General features: G+C 32.4%; 1 protein-coding gene across 1 annotated transcript in view; it reads right to left on the reverse strand.

Annotated features, from left to right (window-relative positions):
* The window catches only part of LOC107455861 (uncharacterized), an 86624-nt gene that overhangs the window by 32516 nt on the left and 31028 nt on the right, over window positions 1-23080 (reverse strand). Inside the window, exons 4-5 of the mRNA XM_071188345.1 lie at window positions 11605-11738; window positions 7395-7608 (exon numbers count right to left, since the gene is read on the reverse strand). Coding sequence (XP_071044446.1) covers window positions 7395-7608; window positions 11605-11738 — 348 coding nt within the window. The remainder of the gene's footprint in view (window positions 1-7394; window positions 7609-11604; window positions 11739-23080) is intronic.

Here is a 23080-nt window from a genome sequence, read left to right on the forward strand (position 1 = left end):
TATATATATATTTATATATATATATATATATATATAAAATCTAAAATCTGAACCTACGTAAATGTGTAGAAAGTCCACTGTTTTGTGAAAATAAAAAGCGTTCGTGGTCTAATTTTTTTAATGTTTAAAAAAATTTACTCCAATACTGCATTATCCAACGCAGCTCATAAAAATTTGTAAAATCTGAGAATGAAACAGTGATTTTGAAAATTTTCATATAAGTGAAAAAATATCGCCAGAGTGGCTATTCTTTTAAATAAAGTGTTTAACTTTTAAAAAAGTTTAATAACTTTTAAAATGTTAAAGTTAATTGCCAGTTCTGAAAACCAGATAATTCTTTGTTGAGAGATGAGAGAGATAATTTTTTGTTGCTTTAGGTGAAAGGCACTTAATCTCAGTCTTTTTATTTCTTAAATTTTCCTTTGTGGTTGAGCTTCGAAAAACCTTGTTAACACGTTCACGCCGGGGTGACCCACCGGTGGGTCACGCTAGATTGTGTCCTCGGGTGGCGCACCGGAGTAAAAACTGGTAACAAATAAATTTCAGTTTTTAGTTTTTTTCCGGGAATAATAAAAATCCATAACTACCAATTGTTTTTAACGGATGCAATTTTTATATTTAATTGCTTCTTCGCCGTGATAAATTTCCTTACAGTGAATTGTTATTGTTGCATACCCTCCAACTGCTACGGAATTTCCGTAGTTTCAGAAATCTTCTTTTCAGACGGTAGCAAAATTAATGTCTTAATATTTAAAAAAAATTAATTTTAGCGTACCTTGTCCACTATTACTTATAAAAGTGCAGGCCATATGGCTAGATTCTTAAGTTCTGATAAAAGTTTCATGACAGATCCATTTGCTTTAAAAATTTCTACTTTGGTTTGCTACCACTAGAAAGAATTATTTTCAAAATCCTCATAAGTTGGAGGGTATGTTGTTGTCCCGAGATATAGTGAAATACACAAAAGGTAAAATCAATCCTAAGGGGTCCAAATTTTTGATCCCAGTCCTAATTAAACTATGGTGACCATATTTCCCATATTTCGTCTACTCCCCATATTTTTCGAGTCAAAAATTCCAATACGTCAAAAGAAAATTGCAATTTTTATTTTAAAAAAAAAGAAAGTTTTTATGTCTCATTTTGTAACCTAAAAAAACGCGTAAAAGTTGCACCTATGCAAATTTAGAAAAAAAGTTTTCACGCAATACTTTTAATACCACATAGTTTTAATCACAATTTCCTATAAATACATTTAAGACATGAACTCATTGTGCGCTCGAAAAAATTTGATTTAATCATGATAGCTGGTTTATGAACCAGCTGAAAGTAATTAAAGCATAGCGCAGTTAAAAAAATTTCTCTTTCAGCTCGGAAAATTTCATTTACTGGTAGCAAGATTTATCCGTCAATTCCTATTTCATCAGTAAATCCATTAATTCTCCCATTTTGGGACCAACACCTCTTTTTCAAAAAGACAAAAAGGCGTACTACAGCCCGTTGTAAGCTTTGGCCTGCCGAACAATATTGTTCCAGTCTCTCCGATTTTTCGCCTTAACACGTTCACGCCGGGGTGACCCACCGGTGGGTAACGCTAGATTGTCTCATCTTGGCAGCACACCGGAGTAAAAACTGGTAACAATAATTTTTTTTTCGTTTTTTTCCGGGAATAATAAAAATCCATAACTATCAATAGTTTTTAACGGATGCAATTTTAATATTAAATTGCTTCTTCGCTGTGATAAATTTCCTTACAGTGAATTGTTATTGTTGAGAATAGATTAACTCCTCCCGAATATTATCTAATATTGAAATAGTTCTTCTACCAGTATTTTCTCTTTTCTGTCCCGCTTTCAGGCGCAACACCCGGCTTGAACGTGTTAATGAAGTAAAAAGCAATTTTTATTCCATCATTTCTAGTTATAACAGAATATTAGTAGCCTTAACAGAAGTATGCGTACAAAGTCTTAAAAAAATAAAAATTAGTTTTAAAGTTACAGCTAAAATTATGGTTCTTAATTGTTGGTAATTAAAAAGAGAGAGATTTAATTCTTGTAAAGAAATATTTTCCCAAATACATTGTTTATAGGCATTTAAATAAATTTAAGTGGTTATGGGTAATCATATAAAAACAAAATGTAACTAGACATTAAATTTTCCTTTTTTCTTCCAAAATTTCTTCAAAAACCATGTTTACATTATGTTTGTTCAATTATTAAAAAACTAAATTAAGATATTGAATTAATCAAAAGCATTTATAATTAAACAAGGCACATTGAAGAGCATCTGAAAAATTTTCGATAACAATAAAGCAAAATTTATTGTTCAAGAAACTTTCGGAGTCTGTGAAAACATTGAAAAATTCCATTACGAGAAAATACAACTTTGTCAACGAGAACTATGTATTGACATATGCTTACATGCCAACTTTTAGTCCTTTCAAAGACGAGCTCTCGCAGTGTTAGCTACATGGAATTTAAATTCCGATTTTAGGTAGAAACATACACTTTATTTTGAAAAGGCTTGTGCGCATTATGCAAAGATTGCGTATTTATATATTTATATACAGTGGTGGCCAAAAGTGTGGACACTTTTTGAAAGTTTCATGTTTTTCAACTTTGTGTGCTTGTAGAATATATTAATTTTCACTTAAATACAAACGTTTATATATCAAATTGAAGGTAATTTAATGTAGAATTTAATAATAAATACAGTACTACAATATCTGTATTACAAAAAAAGTTATGCAACTAATAGTCAGATCTATCTTAGATTTGCATTTTTAAGTGATACTTACACAATCAATACTTAGTAGATTAACCCTTAATTTTTAAGACAGCTTCACAGCGTCTTTTCATCGAGTGAACGAGTGTTTGAAATTCATCTTTCGTAATCACATGATGCCAAGAATCAATTATAGCTTCAATAAGTTGTCTTTTATTGGATGAACGTTTTTTTCGTACACGAATTTTCAAACGTCGCCACAAATTTTCAATTGGATTGAGATCAGGTTGGTTTCCTGGCCATGGTAATATATCTATGCCTTTATTTTGAAACCATGTTTTTCATACTTTTTGCTGTGTGGCATGGAGCTGAATCCTGTTGAAAAATAAATGGTGCGTTGTTAGAGAAGAGGTCGCTGATGGAAGGTATCAATTTTGGTTTCAGGGCAGTTTCGATGCATTTTTTGGCATTCAGGAAGCCACCAATCACTTGAATTCGGCCCACACCATCTGCAGACATACATGCCCAAATCATGACATTTGTTGGATTTTTTGTAGTTGCTTCAATGCAATCAGGATAAAGTGCTTCACCTACTCTACGTCTCACGTATTTTCTAACATCACTACCAAAGAGCGATATTTTACTAAGATCACTCCAGATTACTGGCTTCCATTGATTTTCTGACCATTTAATGTGTTCTTTTGCCCACTTACCTCGTTTTTTGCGTTGCTTTTGATTTAAATATGGTTTTTTGCTTGGAATTCTAGCTTGTAGTCCAAATCCTGATAACCTTCTTCTTATTGTTCTTGAACTTTCTGCAATATCCGCTGCATTCATTTCACATCTAATGGCATTTGATGAAATTTTTCTATCTTGAAGGCATAGTCGTTTAATTTTTCTATCGGTAGTAGCACTTGTGCGTTTTTTTCGGCCTGATTTGGCATCCTGAATGCCAAAAAGACATCGAAACTGTCCAGAAACCAAAATTGATACCTTCCATCAGGGATCTCTTCCCCAACAACGCACCATTTATTTTTCAACAGGATTCAGCTCCATGCCACACAGCAAAAGTATGCAAAGCATGGTTTCAAAATAAAGGCATAGATATATTACCATGGCCAGGAAAGAGCCCTGATCTCAGTCCAATTGAAACTTTGTGGCGCCGTTTGAAAATTCTAGTACGAAAAAAACGTCCATCCAATAAAAGACAACTAAGTGAAGCTATAATTGATTCTTGGTACCATGTGATTACGAAAGATGAACTCCAAACACTCGTTCACTCGATGAAAGACGTGTGTCTGTCTTAAAAAATAAGGGTTACCCTACAAGTATTGATTGTGTAAGTATCACTTTCAAAAAATGCAAATCTAACATAGATCTTACTATTAGTTGCATAACTTTTTTTGTAATACAGATATTGTAATACTGTATTTATTATTAAATTTTACATTAAATTACCTTCAATTTGATATGTAAACGTTTGTATTTAAGTGCAAATTAATATATTCTACAAGCACACAAAGTTGAAAAACATGAAACTTTCAAAAAGTGTCCACACTTTTGTCCGCCACTGTATATAATTAATTTTTTTTAAAAATAGTGCTGTTCAAAATGTTTATAAATTAAGTTTATAAACGCAAGGAATTTATAAAAAGCTTACATTTTACTTCCACTTTAAATATAGAAATAAAATTTTTCGTCAAATGCGTAAAAATTGACAGGTATGTAAAGGACTTTTATAAACTCATAATCTAATTACTCGGAACAGAAAAACTCTGATTTAACCCTTTCGGGCCGACTGTCACAAATACGTGACAGCATAAAACCGTTTCAATCAGGGTAAAAATATAAAACTGGTAATCAAAGTATTTCTTTAGCAGTTTATTTGTGGGCGGGGTTATAATTGTCTGATTTATTTAATTCACCATTACTTCAGTTCAAAATAAAATTATTTAGTTATACTTTGAATTAACATTGATTATATATATGATTAAACTAACAATAATTAAAGTAACAGCAAAGTAAGCCTGTCAAATTAGCAACGACTACATTTAAGTTACCGTTTTTTATTTAATTACAACTTAATTCTGATTTTGTACGAAAGCTTTTCTGAATCGCCCGTCCCCAAGGGGTTACACACGGTTTGTTGAATATGTCTTAAAAATTTTTTATTTTTTTTTAATATTTCTAAAACCAAATAATGGATTCTCGTTCTGCAATTCAACGCCTCTTGAAAATGAAAGCCTCCACGCGGTTTTTTATCGGTAGTCCGATCAGATCACTATGAAGGTAAACCAATTTACGAAAGAGCCATTTAACAGAAAATCCATTAAAAATTGGAAAGCGGTATCAAATATATGTCTAAAAAATTTTTTAATTTATGAATATTATTGCTTAGTTTCATTTACTTGTCAACCACTACAGATTCAATTCTCAAATATTTGTGATAAATTTCTCTCATTTACTTTTCAAACAGCCTTTTTGGTTCTTGCGCGCAATTCATATAAATTCGTATTGAAGCTTTCTACAATAGATTTCGGTCGAGGAGGGTTACCCCTTTATTTAGTGGACTCCGGACACTTTATAAAGCATTTACAGCAAGTGTCTAATCAAGATTGCTCTACTCTGTAATAAAATGTTTTCTAGTGGTAAAAAAAAGTTGTAAGTAATTTATAGTTTAGTATATTTTATTGTAAGTAATTTTTCCACCACTGCTCCTGATTCCTTTTTTAACCGGTTAACGCCCAGCGTCCTATACTTAGGACAGTTCCTTTTTTCAAAGACATTCATTGTGTTGGTAAACTTTTTTCAGTATTTTCATTTATCTGGGTGAATTAAAAGATTCTCAGATACCAATGATTTAGTTATTTCTGATTAGATCTAGAATTATAATGAGTAAGTACTATCAAATCTATCAAAGATTTTTTGAATGCTCTAACTGTTGGAAAATCAATTAATTTCGATAATATACTTTACCACTTTTTCCATAAAACCACTTTTTGTATCATTTCCATATATAAATTCGGGACGAAACGGTTTAAAATGTGAACCTGTTGAGCGCATGTACCCAAAACCTTTTATAAAAGTAATTGAGCGAAATTTATCTTATATATTTGAGAATTGAATCTGTAGTGGTTGACAAGTGAGTAAGGCAAACCAATAATATTCATAAATAATACATATTTTTAGTGATATATTTACCACTTTCTTATTTTAACTAAATTTTGTATTAAATGACTCGTTCTTTTTGTATCATTTCAATCTATATATTCGGGACAAAACGGGTTAACTAATATACATGTCTTTTATATTCTTCTAATTATAATAAACTCAGTGGCACGACCACCCCTAGAGGGCAAGCCTACAGTCATAACCACCTAGAGAAGGCGGAGGAGTTTGTTTTTGACGTCACGAGCAGAAGGTACAAAAGAACGTCGCTAATTTTCGGTTTTTTAAGGTTTTTTCTTTTTCTGAACTTCCAGTGTCAACGCCTCTTACAAATGAAAGCCTCCACACGGTTTTTTATAGGTAGTCCGATCAGATCACTATGAATGTAAACCTAGTCCTAGTGTTTTGATTTTATTGGGCACCTATGCCGCGAAGCGGCCCCTATCCCATTCATCTGGAATTTTATAACAGTTTTGGTTGAGCAATGAGGTGAGCAGGCAATGGAGTTGCTTATGAATGTAAACCAGCTTACGAAAGAGCCATTTAATAGAAAATCTGTTAAAAATTAAAAAGTGGTAGCAAATATACGTCTAAAAATTTTTTTAATTTCTAAATATGATTGATTTTTCTTATTTACTTGCCAACCACTACAGATACAATTCTCAAATATATATGATAAATTTGTCTCAATTACTTTTAAAATAGAATTTGGTTTCATGCGCACAACTGGTTCGCGTTTTAAATAACCTGGGCAAACTACTTATAAAAACCAGTGTGGAGGCTTTCTGATGTAGGAGATGAGGTTTAACCCTTTCGCGTCGACTGTCACAAATACGTGCCAGCATAAAACCGTATCAATCAGGGTAAAAAGATAAAACTGGTAACCAAAGTAGTTCTTTAACAGTTTATTTGTGGGCTGGGTTATAATTGTTTGATTTATTTAATTCACCATTACTTTAGCTCAAAATAAAATTGTTTAGTTATACTTTGAACTAACATTGATTATATATATGATAAAACTAATAATAATTAAAGTAAAAGCAAAGTAAGTCTGTCAAATTAGCAGCGCCTACATTTAAGCAACCGTTTTTCTATTTATTGACATCCTGATTCTGATTTTGTACGAATGCTTTTATGAATCACCCGTCTCCAAGGGGCTAAACACGGTTTGTTGAATATTGTTTAGTAAAGTGCAATTTTTTTTTACTATTTCTGAAGCCAAATAATAGATTTTTTAATGATTTTTCTCATTTTGAACGGCCAGTGTTCCCTTAACACGTTCTTCCACAAAACTTTAATTTTATTATAGATTATTAATAACTAAAAATTAAAAAAACTATTTGTTTTTAAGGTCTCGCATGACAAACCTGAAGCACGATGTACGCTAGTACCCATAACATACTCTTAAGGCTGGAAGTTAGTATGTTTTAAAGAAATCACCTAATATGTTGTTTCTACATAGCTCTTCGTATATAACATACCCAAGGAAAGAAATAAAATCTTACCATTCTGGGGTCCTGGTCCTGACAATCGTTCCCCAATAACTAACTCGTGATGAGATCTTGCGTAAATCAAGAACACTTCAGCTAAGCATTGTAGACGAAGTCCTCCTTTTCTTATATATTTGCCTGACATAGAAAAGATGAGACGTAATTCAATCCATTGCAATCCTTCTTTTGTTTTCCGTGGTGGCAAGTGAGTCACGTGATGTGCTTGGGCCTATAATATAGAGCGTAGCAAATTCATTCCAATGATAATAGAATACATTAAAGCATGTCGAGTAAGAAGAAGGATTAAACGTGGTATTTGAAGTAAAGTACATTAATCCTTGTAAAAAAAATTCACTAGTAGTTGAAGATCTTATTATCTAAACTGAAAATAATAAATATAAGATATATAAATTTGAGGCAACTTTTTTGTTTATCACATATGTTTGAGTAAAGCAATCGTGAGCGGAAAATTTTACATGTATAAAATAAGAAAAATATTGTTTATTTAAGATTAATTAATAATTTGGGATTAATAGTTGGGATTAAGATTAATAATTTGGTATTAATAGTACGTGCATAACGTATTAAAAAAATCGAAAAATATTTAATATATCAGACAACGGGTTGTTCAGAATTTTCGAACCGATTTATCTCTAGGCGGAGCTCCTAAAAGTTCAAAAAAAATTGAAATGATGATAAAATTTATATTGGGCTGTCCAGAAAGTTCGTGCCAGCTTTCAAAGGCCCCTACTAAAAATATTCAAGTAATAGCAAAATGTATACTATAAAATATATTTTTTGTATTTATAATCTATCATAAATTTTTCTTGATCACCACTACGATTTGTACATTTATTGCATATATCGAAGTACAATACATGCTGCATGAATATTATCTAAATTCAAGTGGTTTCGAATTTCGGAAAACTTCAATTTGCTTTGATGAGCAGTTTGCTACCACTTGAATATTTTCGGAAGATATTAAAGTGCTCCCCCTATCGGAAATCGGCCCGGTCGAAAATTTTCCGGTCAACCAAATAAATGAATTAATTCCATCCCAACCGAATTCAGAGTATAACAAAATAAGATTATTATTGTGAAAAATAAAAACATTCTTTCAGACGAAAAAATCTTTCTTTGCAGCAGTAAAATACACCGAAAAGAATTCTTCTTTTCAATTTTCAACAATATTTAAAATGCATTATGTTTTCTAAGCAATGTAGTTTAAAAGTATAAAATTCGATAATTTTACAAAGCACAGAAATACATAAATTAAGTTTTACTATCTTTAAGGCAAACTCTTACAGAGATGCCAACTGCTCCGGACTAGACAGATTATTTTAAAAAGTTGTAGAGAACCAAAAACTAAAGTTTAGAGATTTTTGGTTAATTTTAGCACCTTTTTACGAGGCTCAACGCGGCTGAGCTGCAGCAAAGGGGCTTTTGATTGAAACCTTTGAATTATTTAGAAGTAGAGTAATGTAAAAACCTTATAAATATAATTTATTAAACCAAGTTTCATACACTAAAAGACTACCACTCGAAAATATTTATCCGTTGTCCGGAGCAAGCCTCCACACGGTTTTTTATAGGTAATCCGATCAGACCACTGTGAAGGATATCCACTTACCAAACGAGTCATTTAATACAGAATATAGTTAAAAAAAGAAAGTGGTAGCAAATATATGACTAAAAATTTATTTTATTTATGAATATTATTGGCTTGCCTTATTCACTTGTCAACCATTACAGATTCAATTCTCAAATATATAAGATAAATTTCTCTCAATTACTTTAATAAAAAGTTTTGGGTACATGCGCACAACTGGTTCGCTTTTTAAGCAGTCTGCGCGGACTACTTATGAAAGACCGTGTGGAGGCTTCTTGATGTAGGAGGTGATGAGCAAGTTGACATCTCTGTTTATATACTTCATAAAAAAATAACACTTCAGAATCGATGTGCATAACTTTAAGACAACTTAAAGACAACGCTTTACATGCCTGCTTGAGAACTCTTAATTTCACTGACTTTGGTGGCTTATTTTAATTGTAATTGTTAATTTATGACATTTTTGTATCTCTTTTTATATCTGTGCCTGCCTTACTATTGAAAATAAAAAAAAACTACCGATAAATTTTTTTTTTGTCTAGAAGCTGTAGAAATTGGTAGGTCGGCAGTTAACATGAATCGTAGTTTAGATGAATTACTGAAATAAAACGACAATAAATTTCTTCATCTTTCACAGTGATTTGTATCAGCGTTTGATCTGAATCTCAACCCTATTAAAGAGAGAATAATCTGTTTAATGACTGCAATATTTTACAGTTACTAATAATGCAGATACTTTTAATGCAATGACTTTGGTCACGTCTTTTAATCGTATTCTTTTTCTATATTTATTACTTGCTTTGTATTATTTTTTATATCTAATCCTGCCTTGTTAGTAAAAAAAAATAATAAAAAAATTATTGATAATTGATTTTTTTTTTTACCGGAAGCTTTTTTGACTATAAGCTGTAAAAGTTGGCAGATCTGCATATAATATGAATCGTAGTTTGGATGAATTATCGAAATTAAAAGACTATAATTTCTTATCTTTCACGGAAGCTTTTATTAGTGTTTCATCAGAATCTCAGTCCCATAAAAGAGAAAATAATCTGTTTAAATGAATACGACATTCTTCAGTTACTATTATCACTGATTGTAGTAATTGTTGTACATTGTAGAGATAACTAATAAACTGATAGTTAGTATAACGGCATTTGGAAAGGCTATGAATATTGTTTAGATGGAACCTTGTTTTATCATTACGAAAAAAAATTATTTCTTCTTCTGGTTACCTATAACAGAGAAATATTTCAATTTTTTTGCATTTATTTAATAATTACTGTGAAATCGGTTAACTTTTAGCTTCTTTGGGTAAATTGCACTTAAACCCCTATTAAACATGGGGTAATATAAAGGAGTTTTGATGCATTTTCAACAGTACACCCATTTCATACATAAAATGTTAAGTTAGTAACAAAAATAATTAACACAATTTTATACACATTATAATTTTACAGACATAAAAATTAATAAATTAAAATAACTCATTTATTAACAGTTTCACAAATAACCAACCTATATAAAATAAGATAGTAACCTACCTTTACATTTTCTCAAACTCTTACGAGTATTATAGAAATATTTTGATGACTTATGAGTCTAACTTACCTAAAGCATCAACAAAATCCATATGCATTTTGGGGTGTTTTGTTAATTGTAAGGAATGAGTTTAAAAGCTTGAATTCGTACTTACCTTTACAAGCTAAAATACATTTTAAGATTGGCAGACTAATCTTAAAGTAATTGTTATAAAATATACAATAGCATGGTTTCAGACAACAAATCTCACAAAGAAATAGCAAAATTGAAACAAACTGGTTCGGAAGCTAAAATTATCAAAAAAGATTGATCTTGAGTTACAAACATAACAATACAAAGCTATATCTATATGAATTTAGTAAGCATTTCTGTTACGTCAATTTCTTCATGCGTATTTATAATGGATATTACAATTATGCAATTTAAAAGGTACATGGATACCAAATTTTAAGCATTCTGTGGAATATTTTTCCAGCAATAGCAAACTGTGAGCCTGGAAGTTAAGTTTAAACCATTGACACTTTATACAACCAATTCAATGTTAACTTATACTAGGACAAGGTAAAACATATTTAGGTGATTTTTGGTACCAGTGGGAAAAAATTTCCACAAAGTGCTTAACATTTGGGAAAAATGATAGAGTCTTTAAACTGCGTCTACAAAATTTAAATGCAAGCTATTGATATCTGTTGGGAATAATGGAGTAAAAAAAAACTATGAAGAAAATGGATGACACATAAAGTTTGTTAAAAAATTCTGCTTGATCATGGAAGAAGACTTTCAACGGTGGGTTAAAACACTCAACATACATAAATTTTAAATTTTTTTATTCCTTAAAATATATTTTTTTAACTTTTATAATGTCACTGCTATACACAAATTTTAATTTTTAATTTTAAAATACATAAGCAGTTTAATAAAACTGTAATTTTGATATTACCATACATGAAAACATAGAGTAAGAAACACTATTTAAAATGTAACAAATAATTTAAATTAGTGGTTTTCTAAGTTTACAAATCATCAACAAATCCCAATTTCAATATTATTTTCAATCAATATATTGAAGTAACTTACCACTTCCCCATTGATATACCAATGCACTTTTGCAGCAGGTTTAGAAGGTCCAAAGGAACACGTTATATTTACCTCATCACCAACTTGATAACGAGGCTGTAAGCCAATAATATCAGGACCATGTGATGGTAGAGCTAAAACAAATATAGTTGATTAAATATAGTATATTTATGAAAAAAGTTTGCAAACATACACTTTGAAAAATATAATGCAGTCAATTTTAGTGATATTTTTATTAAAAAAACTTTTTACTCCTGGTGTCTTTCATTTTCATTTATAAACGTCGTTAACCCTTTCTCGCCGGCTGTCACAAATACGTGCCAGCATGAAACCGTATCAACCAGGGTAAAGAGATAAAACTGGTAATCAAAGTAATTCTTTAGCAGTTTATTTGTGGGCGGAGTTATAATTGTTTGATTTATTTAATTCACCATTACTTTGTTCAAAATAAAACTATTTAGCTATACTTTGAATTAATATTGATTATATATATGATTAAACTAACAATAATTAAAGTAAAAGCAAAGTAAGTCTGTCAAATTAGAAACGACTACATTTAAGTTACCATTTTTAATTTAATTACCTCCTGATTCTAATTTTGTACGAATGCTTTTCTGAATCACCCGTCCCCATGGGGTTAAAGAACCGAACAAATTTTTTGGGTTTGCGATTACTAATGCTGAACTATGTACCTGGTAATTTAGAGCCCTATCCAGAAGACAAGGGAACTCCTGGATCAAGCATTGGGAGAAATTTGCTTTCGTGGAGGACTTTTTGATGGAACTAACCCACCATAGCATTACAAGGAGAGGAAAACCACGAAAACTTCCCATTGATAGCCTGATAGCATGGGGACTCTAACCCATGATCCATGATCCTCTGAGGATATTTTACTTCAGCACTGTGGTCGCTGAGAGCCGGCTGCGGAAATCGTATTGACCAGCCATCGCTGGGATTCGAACCCGGTTCACCTCTTTGGAAGGCAAACGCTCTATCCCCTCAGCCATCCTGGCTCCTCTTTATCATTAACAAATATGTAATACCACTTTTCCCCCTGTAGCTATTTTTACATGTAGACCACTTTTTTGTCACTAGGTATTAACCCATATAAGCCTAGAGCAGAGATGCCAATTTGCTCTGGACTAGGGTTAAATATTTTCTGGTGTATTCAACTCCGTAGCTTTGTAATTTTGAACCCATTGAAATTTTGAAATTGGGTCGACTGTTCAATGACGGTTATAAAATAAGTGTTGCTAGACTGGAGACACTGCGTTGGAGTGGGTTAATGGGTTAAGACTTAGTACATACCTGCCAACTTTCACTCTTTCCAAGAATGGATTTTCAGAGTGTTTGTAAAACAATAAACGAAAAACAATCTGATTCAAAAATATATTTATATTTTGATCCCGGTGTAATTCGCTTGCGCATGGATTATTATGCTTTAATATATTTATTGTAATTATTTATATGTAGTGGTGGTCAAACTCATTTATAATTATCATTATAATTCAAAAAGTTAATTGGAATAACCTGAGTATTGCTACCACTTTAAATATGAAAATAAAATCTTCCGGAAAATCCGGAAGAGTTGGCAGGTATATGTTAGTAGCTAGAATAACGTGTTTTAATAGATCAAGCATGGTTTTTCTTCCAAAAGTTAAGGAAATATATTTGAACTGTAAATTTATCTTATATTTAAAATGAACGCTGTAATTATTCCTAAGCACTATTCTTCAATAATAAAGGTGATTAAAAATTTTAAAAGAAGTAATAAAATTATTTGAAAAAAAAAACATTTTCAACATATTTATAATTTACGCGTTATTTTCGAAACTACAAAGCCGGAAAAAAAATAAATGCGAAGTTTTTAGATTAATATCTTTTTGTGAAAATTTACATAAATGATTTTGCAATTCCCCTATATTGAAACTAGCGCTACGTTAATTGCATTTTTGAACAAGGTTTTTCTAAGTTCATCAATTATTTAGCGTATCACCAAGTTTATCATTTACATTAGATTAAATAATCTCAGAATAGCCACATTCCAGAGCAATCTAAAACCAGGTAGAAAAAGATGAAGTAAGCAAAATGTTTTAAATTACTACTTCTGAAAAACTACTATGAAATTATTACTATCGAAATAATGTCAGCATTAAATTACCTAATTTTATTTGCTTAAAAGCTGTTATCGTAATTTCCACGTCATTCGTTTATCTTGTTGAGAATTTATTTTTACAGAAAATCCATTTTATTGACTATTTGCTTTTGCTGAAAGTAACAAAATAGAAACCTTTTATCTACAACTATAACATCTATTAGTAAGTAGGATAGCCACTGTTGGACCATATATTTGGACCATATATATATGATTTTTTTTTCTTTTCAATCGATGTTACTGTTTTTCCTAACTAGAATTCAATGGTAAAAATTCAATTACTCACCTAAATAAGTCACGCAAATGAGTGATTACTTCCAAGCAAACGTTTAGCCAAATAAAACTTAAAACACTAACATTAAATAGTCAATCCGTAAAATTCACGTGGTCATTTATCACAGAATTTCAAAAGGTTGGCATGTATACGCTCATTTTATACTGTTTAACTCTGTAGTAATCATGATATTTTATTTTGATGGTCTTTGTCTGGAACTCTCCACATATTACAATATATAGCGATATTTTTGTAATATTTTTAGCGATATTTACAATATATAGCGATATTTTTGTCATATTTTTAGCGATATTTACAGTAATATATAGCGATATGTTTGTCATATGTTTAGTGATATTTACAATACATGGCGATATTTTATGCTAGCAAATATGAAAGCTACCTCAAATAAATATTTATCAACACAAATAATTAGACTGGGGAACAAATTTTTTGTTACAATTTTACAAATATTTGATCTTGCCTAATTCGGGTGCAGGAATTTCAAATCTGAACTTAGTTTTGCTCCTAAACCTACAGATTTTTATTCTTTTTATTTGAAATTTTTATTCCTTTTTATTTTTTTTATTTTTTTTTANTTTTTTTTTGTTTTTAATGTACGAGTTTTAAAATGTTACACGTACAGGGGATCACGTAAACGTTGCTACAAACTTTTAGGGGAGTAAGGGCACATCATCAGGATAAAAACTGCATAGGAGCAAATGCCGTGAAAATGTCGTCGTACGTGGCTGGGAGCGCTGCCCTATTTCGACCTGTTCAGAAGCACGCAAAGAAACACTCTTTCATTCCCTAGCGGTTTATAGCAGCATTCCCAAATAGCGTTCTGCTTAGAGCAGCATTCCCAGGCTAGTGTTCCCATACAATTTTAACCCTGATGATGTGCCCTTACTCCCCTTAAAGTTTGTGGTATGGAAAAAGAAACCGTATGCAAAATTGAAATCAGTCATTCGAAAGTATCTATGATCTGCTAAGAAATCCCATCATCCCTATATATATATATATATATATATACCGAAGAGCCTTTACATTATGACCACCCTGCTAATAACTCGTAGGACCACCTTTAGCCCTCAAAACTGCTANTATATGTATATATATATACATATATATATACACTGAGTGGCCAAATTATTATGACTACCGCAGAGTTTTATGCCAATGAGTTATTGCGTCACAGCGCTGCCCCTAGAGGGCAAGATAACTATAACACGGGAATGCTGGACAAGTGAGTCATCAGTTATACTGTGTTGCTTTCTCAGATATGGGAAAGAAACGTGATTTAACTGAATTTCAACGTGGAATGATTGAGGGTGCGAGATGTGTCGGAACGAGTATCAGCAAAACGGCTGCACTTGTGAAGTGTTCTAGAGCAGCAGTTGTTAATGTGTACAAAGAATGAACAATCAAGCAAAAAACCGGATCTCAACGTCAGACTTATGGTCGTCACAAGGTACTGAATGCTCGATCAGAGAGAAGGCTGACCAGGGTTGTACAGCGCAACAGGAGAGTCACTGTGCGACAAATTGCAAGTGATCTTAATCAAGGAGCAACTGTGAACGTCTCTGAACGGACTGTTCGACGCACATTGCGCCGTAAAGGGTATGGAAGCAGACGACCTGTTTGTAAGCCTCTACTGCCTGCTTTAAATAAGCGCAGACGTCTCCAATTTGCAAAGCAGCACAAACATTGAACAGTAGATGACTGGAAGAGGGTCATGTGGTCCGATGAATCACGATTTCAAATGCATCGCGCAGATGGCAGGATGAGAATATGGAGAAAACAGCACGAAAACATGGACCCCATCTGCATTGCCACGACACTTCAAGCTGGTGGTGGCAACGTTATGGTAAGGGGAATGTTCTCTTGGTATTGTATGGGTCCTTTAATTCCTGCACTACAACGCCTTAATGATGCCCAAGGGTATTTAAGTATCATCGCAGATCAAGTACATCCATTTATGTCAATGGTGTACTCTGGGGGGATGGATACTTCCAACAGGACAACGCTCCTTGTCGTAAAGCTGGCATTGTCCTCAGATTGTTCGAAGAGCATGACGGAGAATTTAACTTGCTTCGTTGGCCAGCACAATCCTTAGATCTCAATCCAATTGAGAATTTGTGGGATGAAATTGAACGGGCCCTCAGACAGATGGATCCAGTACCATCAAATTTGCAGGAATTGGCAAGAGCAGTTCAGCGAGCATGGTCTGGCATACCTTCTACCACCTACCAACACCTCATAGAATCCATGCCCAGACGAATTAAGGCAGTAATACGCGCCAAAGGTGGCCCAACAGCGTACTGAAGGGGTGGTCATAATAATTTGGCCACTCAGTGTATATATTATTTGGTTAGGTGGTTAAAATTAAGCTGTCATTACTCAGAGGCCCGCAGTTCCGGTTCCGGATGAAACTTCAAATGCAGTTATGTTGATATATGCAGTTATGTTGACAAAAAAATAATTTGAAATTTCTTCGAGGGATGGCGCTGCCCGGCTAAAGAGATTTGCAAAAATGAGGAGCACGTGTAAAAGTGTTATTTTAATTAAAAGTGTAAATTATAATTTTTCATATTTGACCAGTGAGAAATTGAACTTTTTTGGTTACAAAAAATAGTTATTTGGACCAACCTATAATTTCGCGTTTCTTTCGCAACCTATTTTAAAAGTGCACTTTCTTAAATGGCGGGTAACGAACAGTGAAAAGTATTTCATAACTTATTTTATTTCAAAATGCCGGAAGATTTTATTTCGTTTTTAAACTTTTCAATTAATTCCCCAATGAAATCTGTTTCTATTTCTTCTCAGTATGGTGGGGGACGCACTTAAATTTGCTAGTAAAAATTTATTTTCGCAGTATCATTATTTTGTTTAAAATATTTAACAATTTTTATATTTTCTTCAAAAAGTACTTAATTCTTCACATCATACCAGAAATTTTCCATATTTTCAATGAATCTCGAGAAAAAATTTTTATAATTTTTTAAGGCGCAATTTAAGTATTAAGGCTCCCATTTTCATTTTTATTAAAATGTGTACCTTAAATAGATTTTTATATCTTTTATCGCTAGTTAAAAAAAATTTCTTAAAAACTGAAATCTAGTTTTAATAAAAAATAAGCCAAAATCTTTTAATCTGAATTACTTCCGGTTCGGCTGACCACCCAACCAGAGCAACTGCTCCTGAGATAAGCACTGAAGGCCTTGACCCTCTATGGTGGGTCGTGGCACTGAGTTTATTATAGTTAGAGGAAAATTAAAATATACATATTTATTAAAACAGGAATTGGGATCAGTGGTGGAAAAATTACTTTCAATAAAATATACTCAACTAAAAATTAGTTACCACTTTTTTTTACCATTAGATAACATTTTATTACAGAGTAGAGCAATCTTGATCGAAAGCTAAGTTTCAAATCTGGCATAAATTATCCGGAGTCCACTTAATAAAGTGTTAACTGAACATTAAGAGTTGTAATTATTTTTTTAAGTGGTGCTTGGGGGCTATCTCTCACTCAAGCATCAACTCTATCGTCACAAAGCTTCCATACGATTTGTTATGAGTTGCGCGCATGAACCCAAAACTCTATTTAAAAAGTAACTGAGAGAAATTTATCATGTATATCTGAGAACTGAATCCGTAGTGGTTGCAAAGTAAATAAGACAAGCCAAACATATTCATAAATTTAAAAAAAATTTAGACACATATTTGTTACCACTTTCTTATTTTTACTAGTTTTTCAATTAAACGGCTCTTTTGTAAACTGATTTATCTTCATAGTGATCTGATAGGACTAGCTATAAAAACCGTGTGGAGGCTTTCAGTTATAGGAGGCGTTGACTGAGCTGTCATTGTGAAGAACTAGGGTTTGATCCCTGGTGGCGACTTGAAGCCCAATCAGCATTCGCCTTCCATGTGGATGCTCAAGACGGATAGGAAAATTTCCAAACATATTTTTGGCAAATGATGTTTTTATAATTAATTACCAATTAAAATTTAAAGAATGAATTTAATTTAAACATAGTTAAAAAATTAAAAATAAAAATACAGAAACTTAAATGAAATTAAGATTATTGGATAGCCATGCTTCACCAACCAGCGTACGAGGGAAAATGATCTGTAGCCTTGGTTGCTGGTAGAAGACTTGTTTCTTAACATGAGCACTGCAAGTTGAAGCGCAATTGCCTTTCGTATCACCAAGTATAGTTCGTTCACCAGGAGTTGGCACTTGGCTCCACCTCCTTGGACCCAGAGTTCATTTCAGCCAACGCCTCCTATAACTGAAAGCCTCCACACGGTTTTTTAACGGTAGTCCGATCAGACCACTGTGAAGGATATCCACTTACCGAACGAGTCACTTAATACAGAATATAGTTAAAAAAAGAAAGTGGTAGCAAATATATGACTAAAAATTTACTTTATTTATGAATATTATTGGCTTGCCTTATTCACTTGTCAACCGCTACAGATTCAATTCTCAAATATATAAGATAAATTTCTCTCAATTACTTTTAAAAAAGAATTTGGATTCACGCGCACAACAGGTTCACTTTTTAAATAGTCTACGCGGACTACTTATTAAAAACCATGTGGAGGCTTTCTGATGTAGGAGGTAGTGGTGAGGCCAAATATATCAAGAAAACGAAAATCCGAAAATTTAGCTTAAAATTCCAGATGGCGCTATAAGAATCCTTTTAACCCATTGAAATCCGAATAATTTGAATACTGGATTATGAAAAAAAAAAACAAATTTAAAACTTGTAGCAAGTTTTTGATGAAAGACAATTTTGTAAAATTTATTTTGTCGATCGACTCCAGATTTTAGTTGCCTATATGCGAGATACCTGAAATAAAGTACCGCTGTTTGAGAAATTTTAGATTATTTGTATGTGTTGGTGAGAAAAACAGAGCTTGTATTTATTTTTTCTGAATCCAAGATAACACAGCGAGATGTAACTCTTGCTAACACTAGAGGTGAAAAACGGTGCAATTTGCAAATCCGGTACTATTTGGCACTTGCTTGAAGTTACATGTACTTGACTTTATATGTGAAACCACGCAATTCGAGCTCCTGTGCTTATTTCTGCAATATAACAGAGTTGCCAACTTGCTTCAGTCGTCTTCGCTTCTAATGACAGGTACTAAACTTTTACGTTGATCAATAAATTTTCACCCCGGATGCCCCCGCTAGGGGGCGGGACGGGGCTGAGCTTTGAATACTAAACTTTTACGTCCTGTTGCTTCTTAAGTGTTGCTCATTTAATGTCACCCAGTATTCAGCAGCCACACACAATAGAGGACAACACATATCTATGACCGGAGCGGGATTCGAACCCTAAGACATTGGCTTCGCAGTCCGGCCCGCTAACCGCTCGGCCATGGTAGAATGGTAGAAATCATATAAATCTCGGTGCGCTGCCGCGAAGCTGCATTAACCGATTCATCTGTAGTATAAATCGATGATGAGCCGCTCGGCTACCTGGCCGGCCAACTAGCTTCACGTTGGAAAAATATATTTTCCAGTGGTAAAGAAATTTACATAAATGTTAGTTTAGTATTTTTAATTGTAAGTGATTTTTCTACCACTACATATTAAGAATTCAAAAAATCACATGAATAGTAATTTTAATGCTACTGCATTAAAATTACTATTCATGTGATTTTCCCTCTGTGTGAGTGACCCTCTGGCAACACTTTTAAAAAATAAGCGTAATTTTTCTTATTCCAGAAATATTACTATTTAATTTGCTGCAAATTTAATAACAAATTTGCAGACCGTGGAGCATTTGGCATTTATGATACAACCTATACAATATAATAAATACTATACAGAATAGGTGGCAGTTGGTGGCTGGCACAGTCTGCTGTGCGGCTCAACTAATGATTTAGATCGTAATACTATGATAGCTATTTTTTCTTTTTATTGAAATTTATTCTGACTTCATAACGGGAAATAAAAAAACAAGCTTTGGGAGCAAAAGTTTTATTTCTCCTCTAAAATATCGAAATTCGCCTGGAAAATTTGTCTTCCTCGCACAACACAGATTATAAAAAGTCAAACTTGCATGCTTCTATAACAATTATGAGTCGTTGTCTTTTTGCAAAGGAATATCCAAACAGAAGCTTAAATGCCAATAATTTATTTTCAGTTACACAGCTGTTAACTTGTGTTTTGAAGTTTTATGTTGAAGTCACTCTTAACTCATTAGAATCCGTTCTGTTTAAACACCGGACTAAGAGGAAAATGCGAAAATAGAAGTTTTTTATTAAAGTTTTTTGATTAAAGATGATAGTTTTATTTCTTTTATGTATGCGACTGCTTTAGTTGCCTAAACATGAGATACCTCGAACAAATTGCCTTCGAATGCGAAATTTTGAACTATTTATAGGTATTGGTGGTAAAAAAAAGCATGCAAATAAATTTACTATATCCAGAATTTCACAGGAGGACGCAAATTTTGCTAACACAAGTGCTAAGAAAGAACCTTAAAGCAAATGCACCCCTGGTACTATTTGAACCAATATGCCGAGAATGCAGAGATGCCAACTTGATCCGCTTTGTAAAACTGTATTTTCTAATGGTAGCGAAATTTAAGTTATTTTTAGTTTTGAATTTTTCATTTTAAGTAATTTTTTCACCACCAAATATCAAAAATTATGAGCATCATGTAAAATGCTACGTTATACCATTAATTTCCTGTTTACTCTTTTAAAAAAGTAAACTCTTTTTAGTAAATTGAATGAATTTTGATATATAATTCGCTACCACTTTATTACAACTATGCCAGAAAGTGGAGCAGTTGGCATCCCTGAGAATGTTAGCTGCATGTACTTGAACTTATATGTGAAAACGCAGAAGTCTTTTTTACGTATATAAATATATATATATATATATNGATAAATATATATATATATTAGTGTTGTCGTGTATTCTAGCATTACCAGTTTACAAATAAAATTTTTCACATCAAATTAAGACCCAAACTTTCAGATTTGTTTCTTACTATAAATGCGTGGTAAATGTTAAAGAAAAGCAATATACGTTGCTTGTAGATTTAAAATATTAATTCGGTACCTTGGGAAACACACAATAAGAAATTTATATAATTACCGGGGATGCGAACTGCTCCACTTTCTGGAATAGTTTTAATAAAGTGGTAGTAAATTATATAGTAAAATTCGTTAAAGAAGGATAGTTACATACCTGCCAACTTTTAATCCCTTCCATTATGATTTTTCCCAGTGGTATTAAAAAGCAATTAAAATTTCAATTTTAAGCAACAAATACATTTTTTTTTGAAAAAGCTTAAGCTGACAACTATGATAATAACACATATTTATATATATGATTAATTTTTTTTAAGAATATTGGTGATCAAAATCATTTAAAAATTAAGTTTATTAAAGAAAAATTAGTATATATTTACTACCACTTTAAATATGAAAATAAAATTTTACGCCCAATGCGTAAAAGTTGGCAGGTATGTAGTTACGCCTACATTTTAATAGAGTAACGAGTAGATAGAAGCAGCGTTGCATTTTATATGATGTTTATAATTTTTGATATTTAGTGGTGAAAAAATTACTTAAAATGAAAAATACTGAACTAAAAGTAACTTTAATTTCGCTACCACTCGAAAATACTATTTTACAAAGTGGAGCAAGTTGGCATCTCTGCATCACGTTAACACGTTGACTGCTATGCTACCCATATTCGAGTTACAGCAAAGTCGCTACCCTTCGCAATCTGAGGGAATTTCAGGACCAGATACTTCAGACTACCTATCAGCACCTTGTGGAATCAATGCCACGGCGGGTGCTAGCAGTTTTAAGAGCTAAAGGTTGTCCAACATGTTATTAGCAGGGTGGTCATAATGTAATGGCTCTTCGGTGTATTATATTGGTGAATAATGTATGTATTTCTAATTTCTTTTAAATTAGATTGCAAAATGAGATAATGATATTTTTTGTTTTTATCTAAACAAAACATTAAGATTTTTCTACACAAAAGATAAGAAGGGGGTGTAAACAACTACGCTTTTTGCAAATATTTTATAAAGTGGCAGAGGTCTTCCTGAGTTTTTATAGTTTTGCCAAGATTTTTAAAGCCTTATTTTGAACAAAGGGAAATTTTGAATAAAATACAGTGAGCAAGATAAAGAACGAACCACCCTGAATAACTTTTAATCTAATGATCGGATCTTCATGCTCTGGGATTCAATCTTAATGGTTCAAAGGGGTGACCATAAATATGATAATTAATTAATGCAGATGATAAAGTTACGAAATCAGACACACAAGCGTTTTTTCGCTGAAAAAAAGTGCCTTTTTTCGACGGATACGGATTTCTGGCTGCCAAATATGGGTGGGTGGTAGCCGCAAATCGGGAAATGTGGTCCCCATAGTTTGGTCAAGAGAGCGATCCAAAATTTGGATCCCTTAATGTTTATTATACTTTTTATCCATATCGCCCTATCTCTTAAACTTTTCTAAGGAGTTGAAAAAATATTGCACCCACTTATAAAATTTTTTGGTCCAAAAATAATTCTATGCTAAAAAAAATTTTTTTTAATAATTTTTTTATTTTATTTATTATTATTGTTTTAATAATCGAAAAAATTTAAATTGCATGTCCCACAATTTCTTACCTAATTTCACTGAATATATGCTAAATGAAGAAGAAGATTAAATTTGAGCAAAATCAGTCGAATAGTTCCTGAGAAAATAAATATCTGACTTATTAAAATTTATTTCTCAGCAAAAATTTTACCGGGTGCGAATCCCAGCGATGGCTGGTAGATACGAATTACACATCTGGCATGCTCCGACTGCAATGCTGAGTAAAATATCTTCAGTGATAGACGAATCTAGGGTTAAAGTCCCCTTCCCATCAGGATAATTGTGGGAGGTCTTCGTGGTTTTTCTCTCCATGTAACGCACATACGGGTTAAGTCCTTAAAAAAAGTCCTCCACGAAGGCAAATTTTTCCCGATTCTTGATCCAGGAATTCCCTTGTGTTCTGGATTGGG

This window comes from Parasteatoda tepidariorum, chromosome X2 (assembly GCF_043381705.1).
Source record: "Parasteatoda tepidariorum isolate YZ-2023 chromosome X2, CAS_Ptep_4.0, whole genome shotgun sequence".
Lineage (NCBI taxonomy): Eukaryota > Metazoa > Arthropoda > Arachnida > Araneae > Theridiidae > Parasteatoda > Parasteatoda tepidariorum.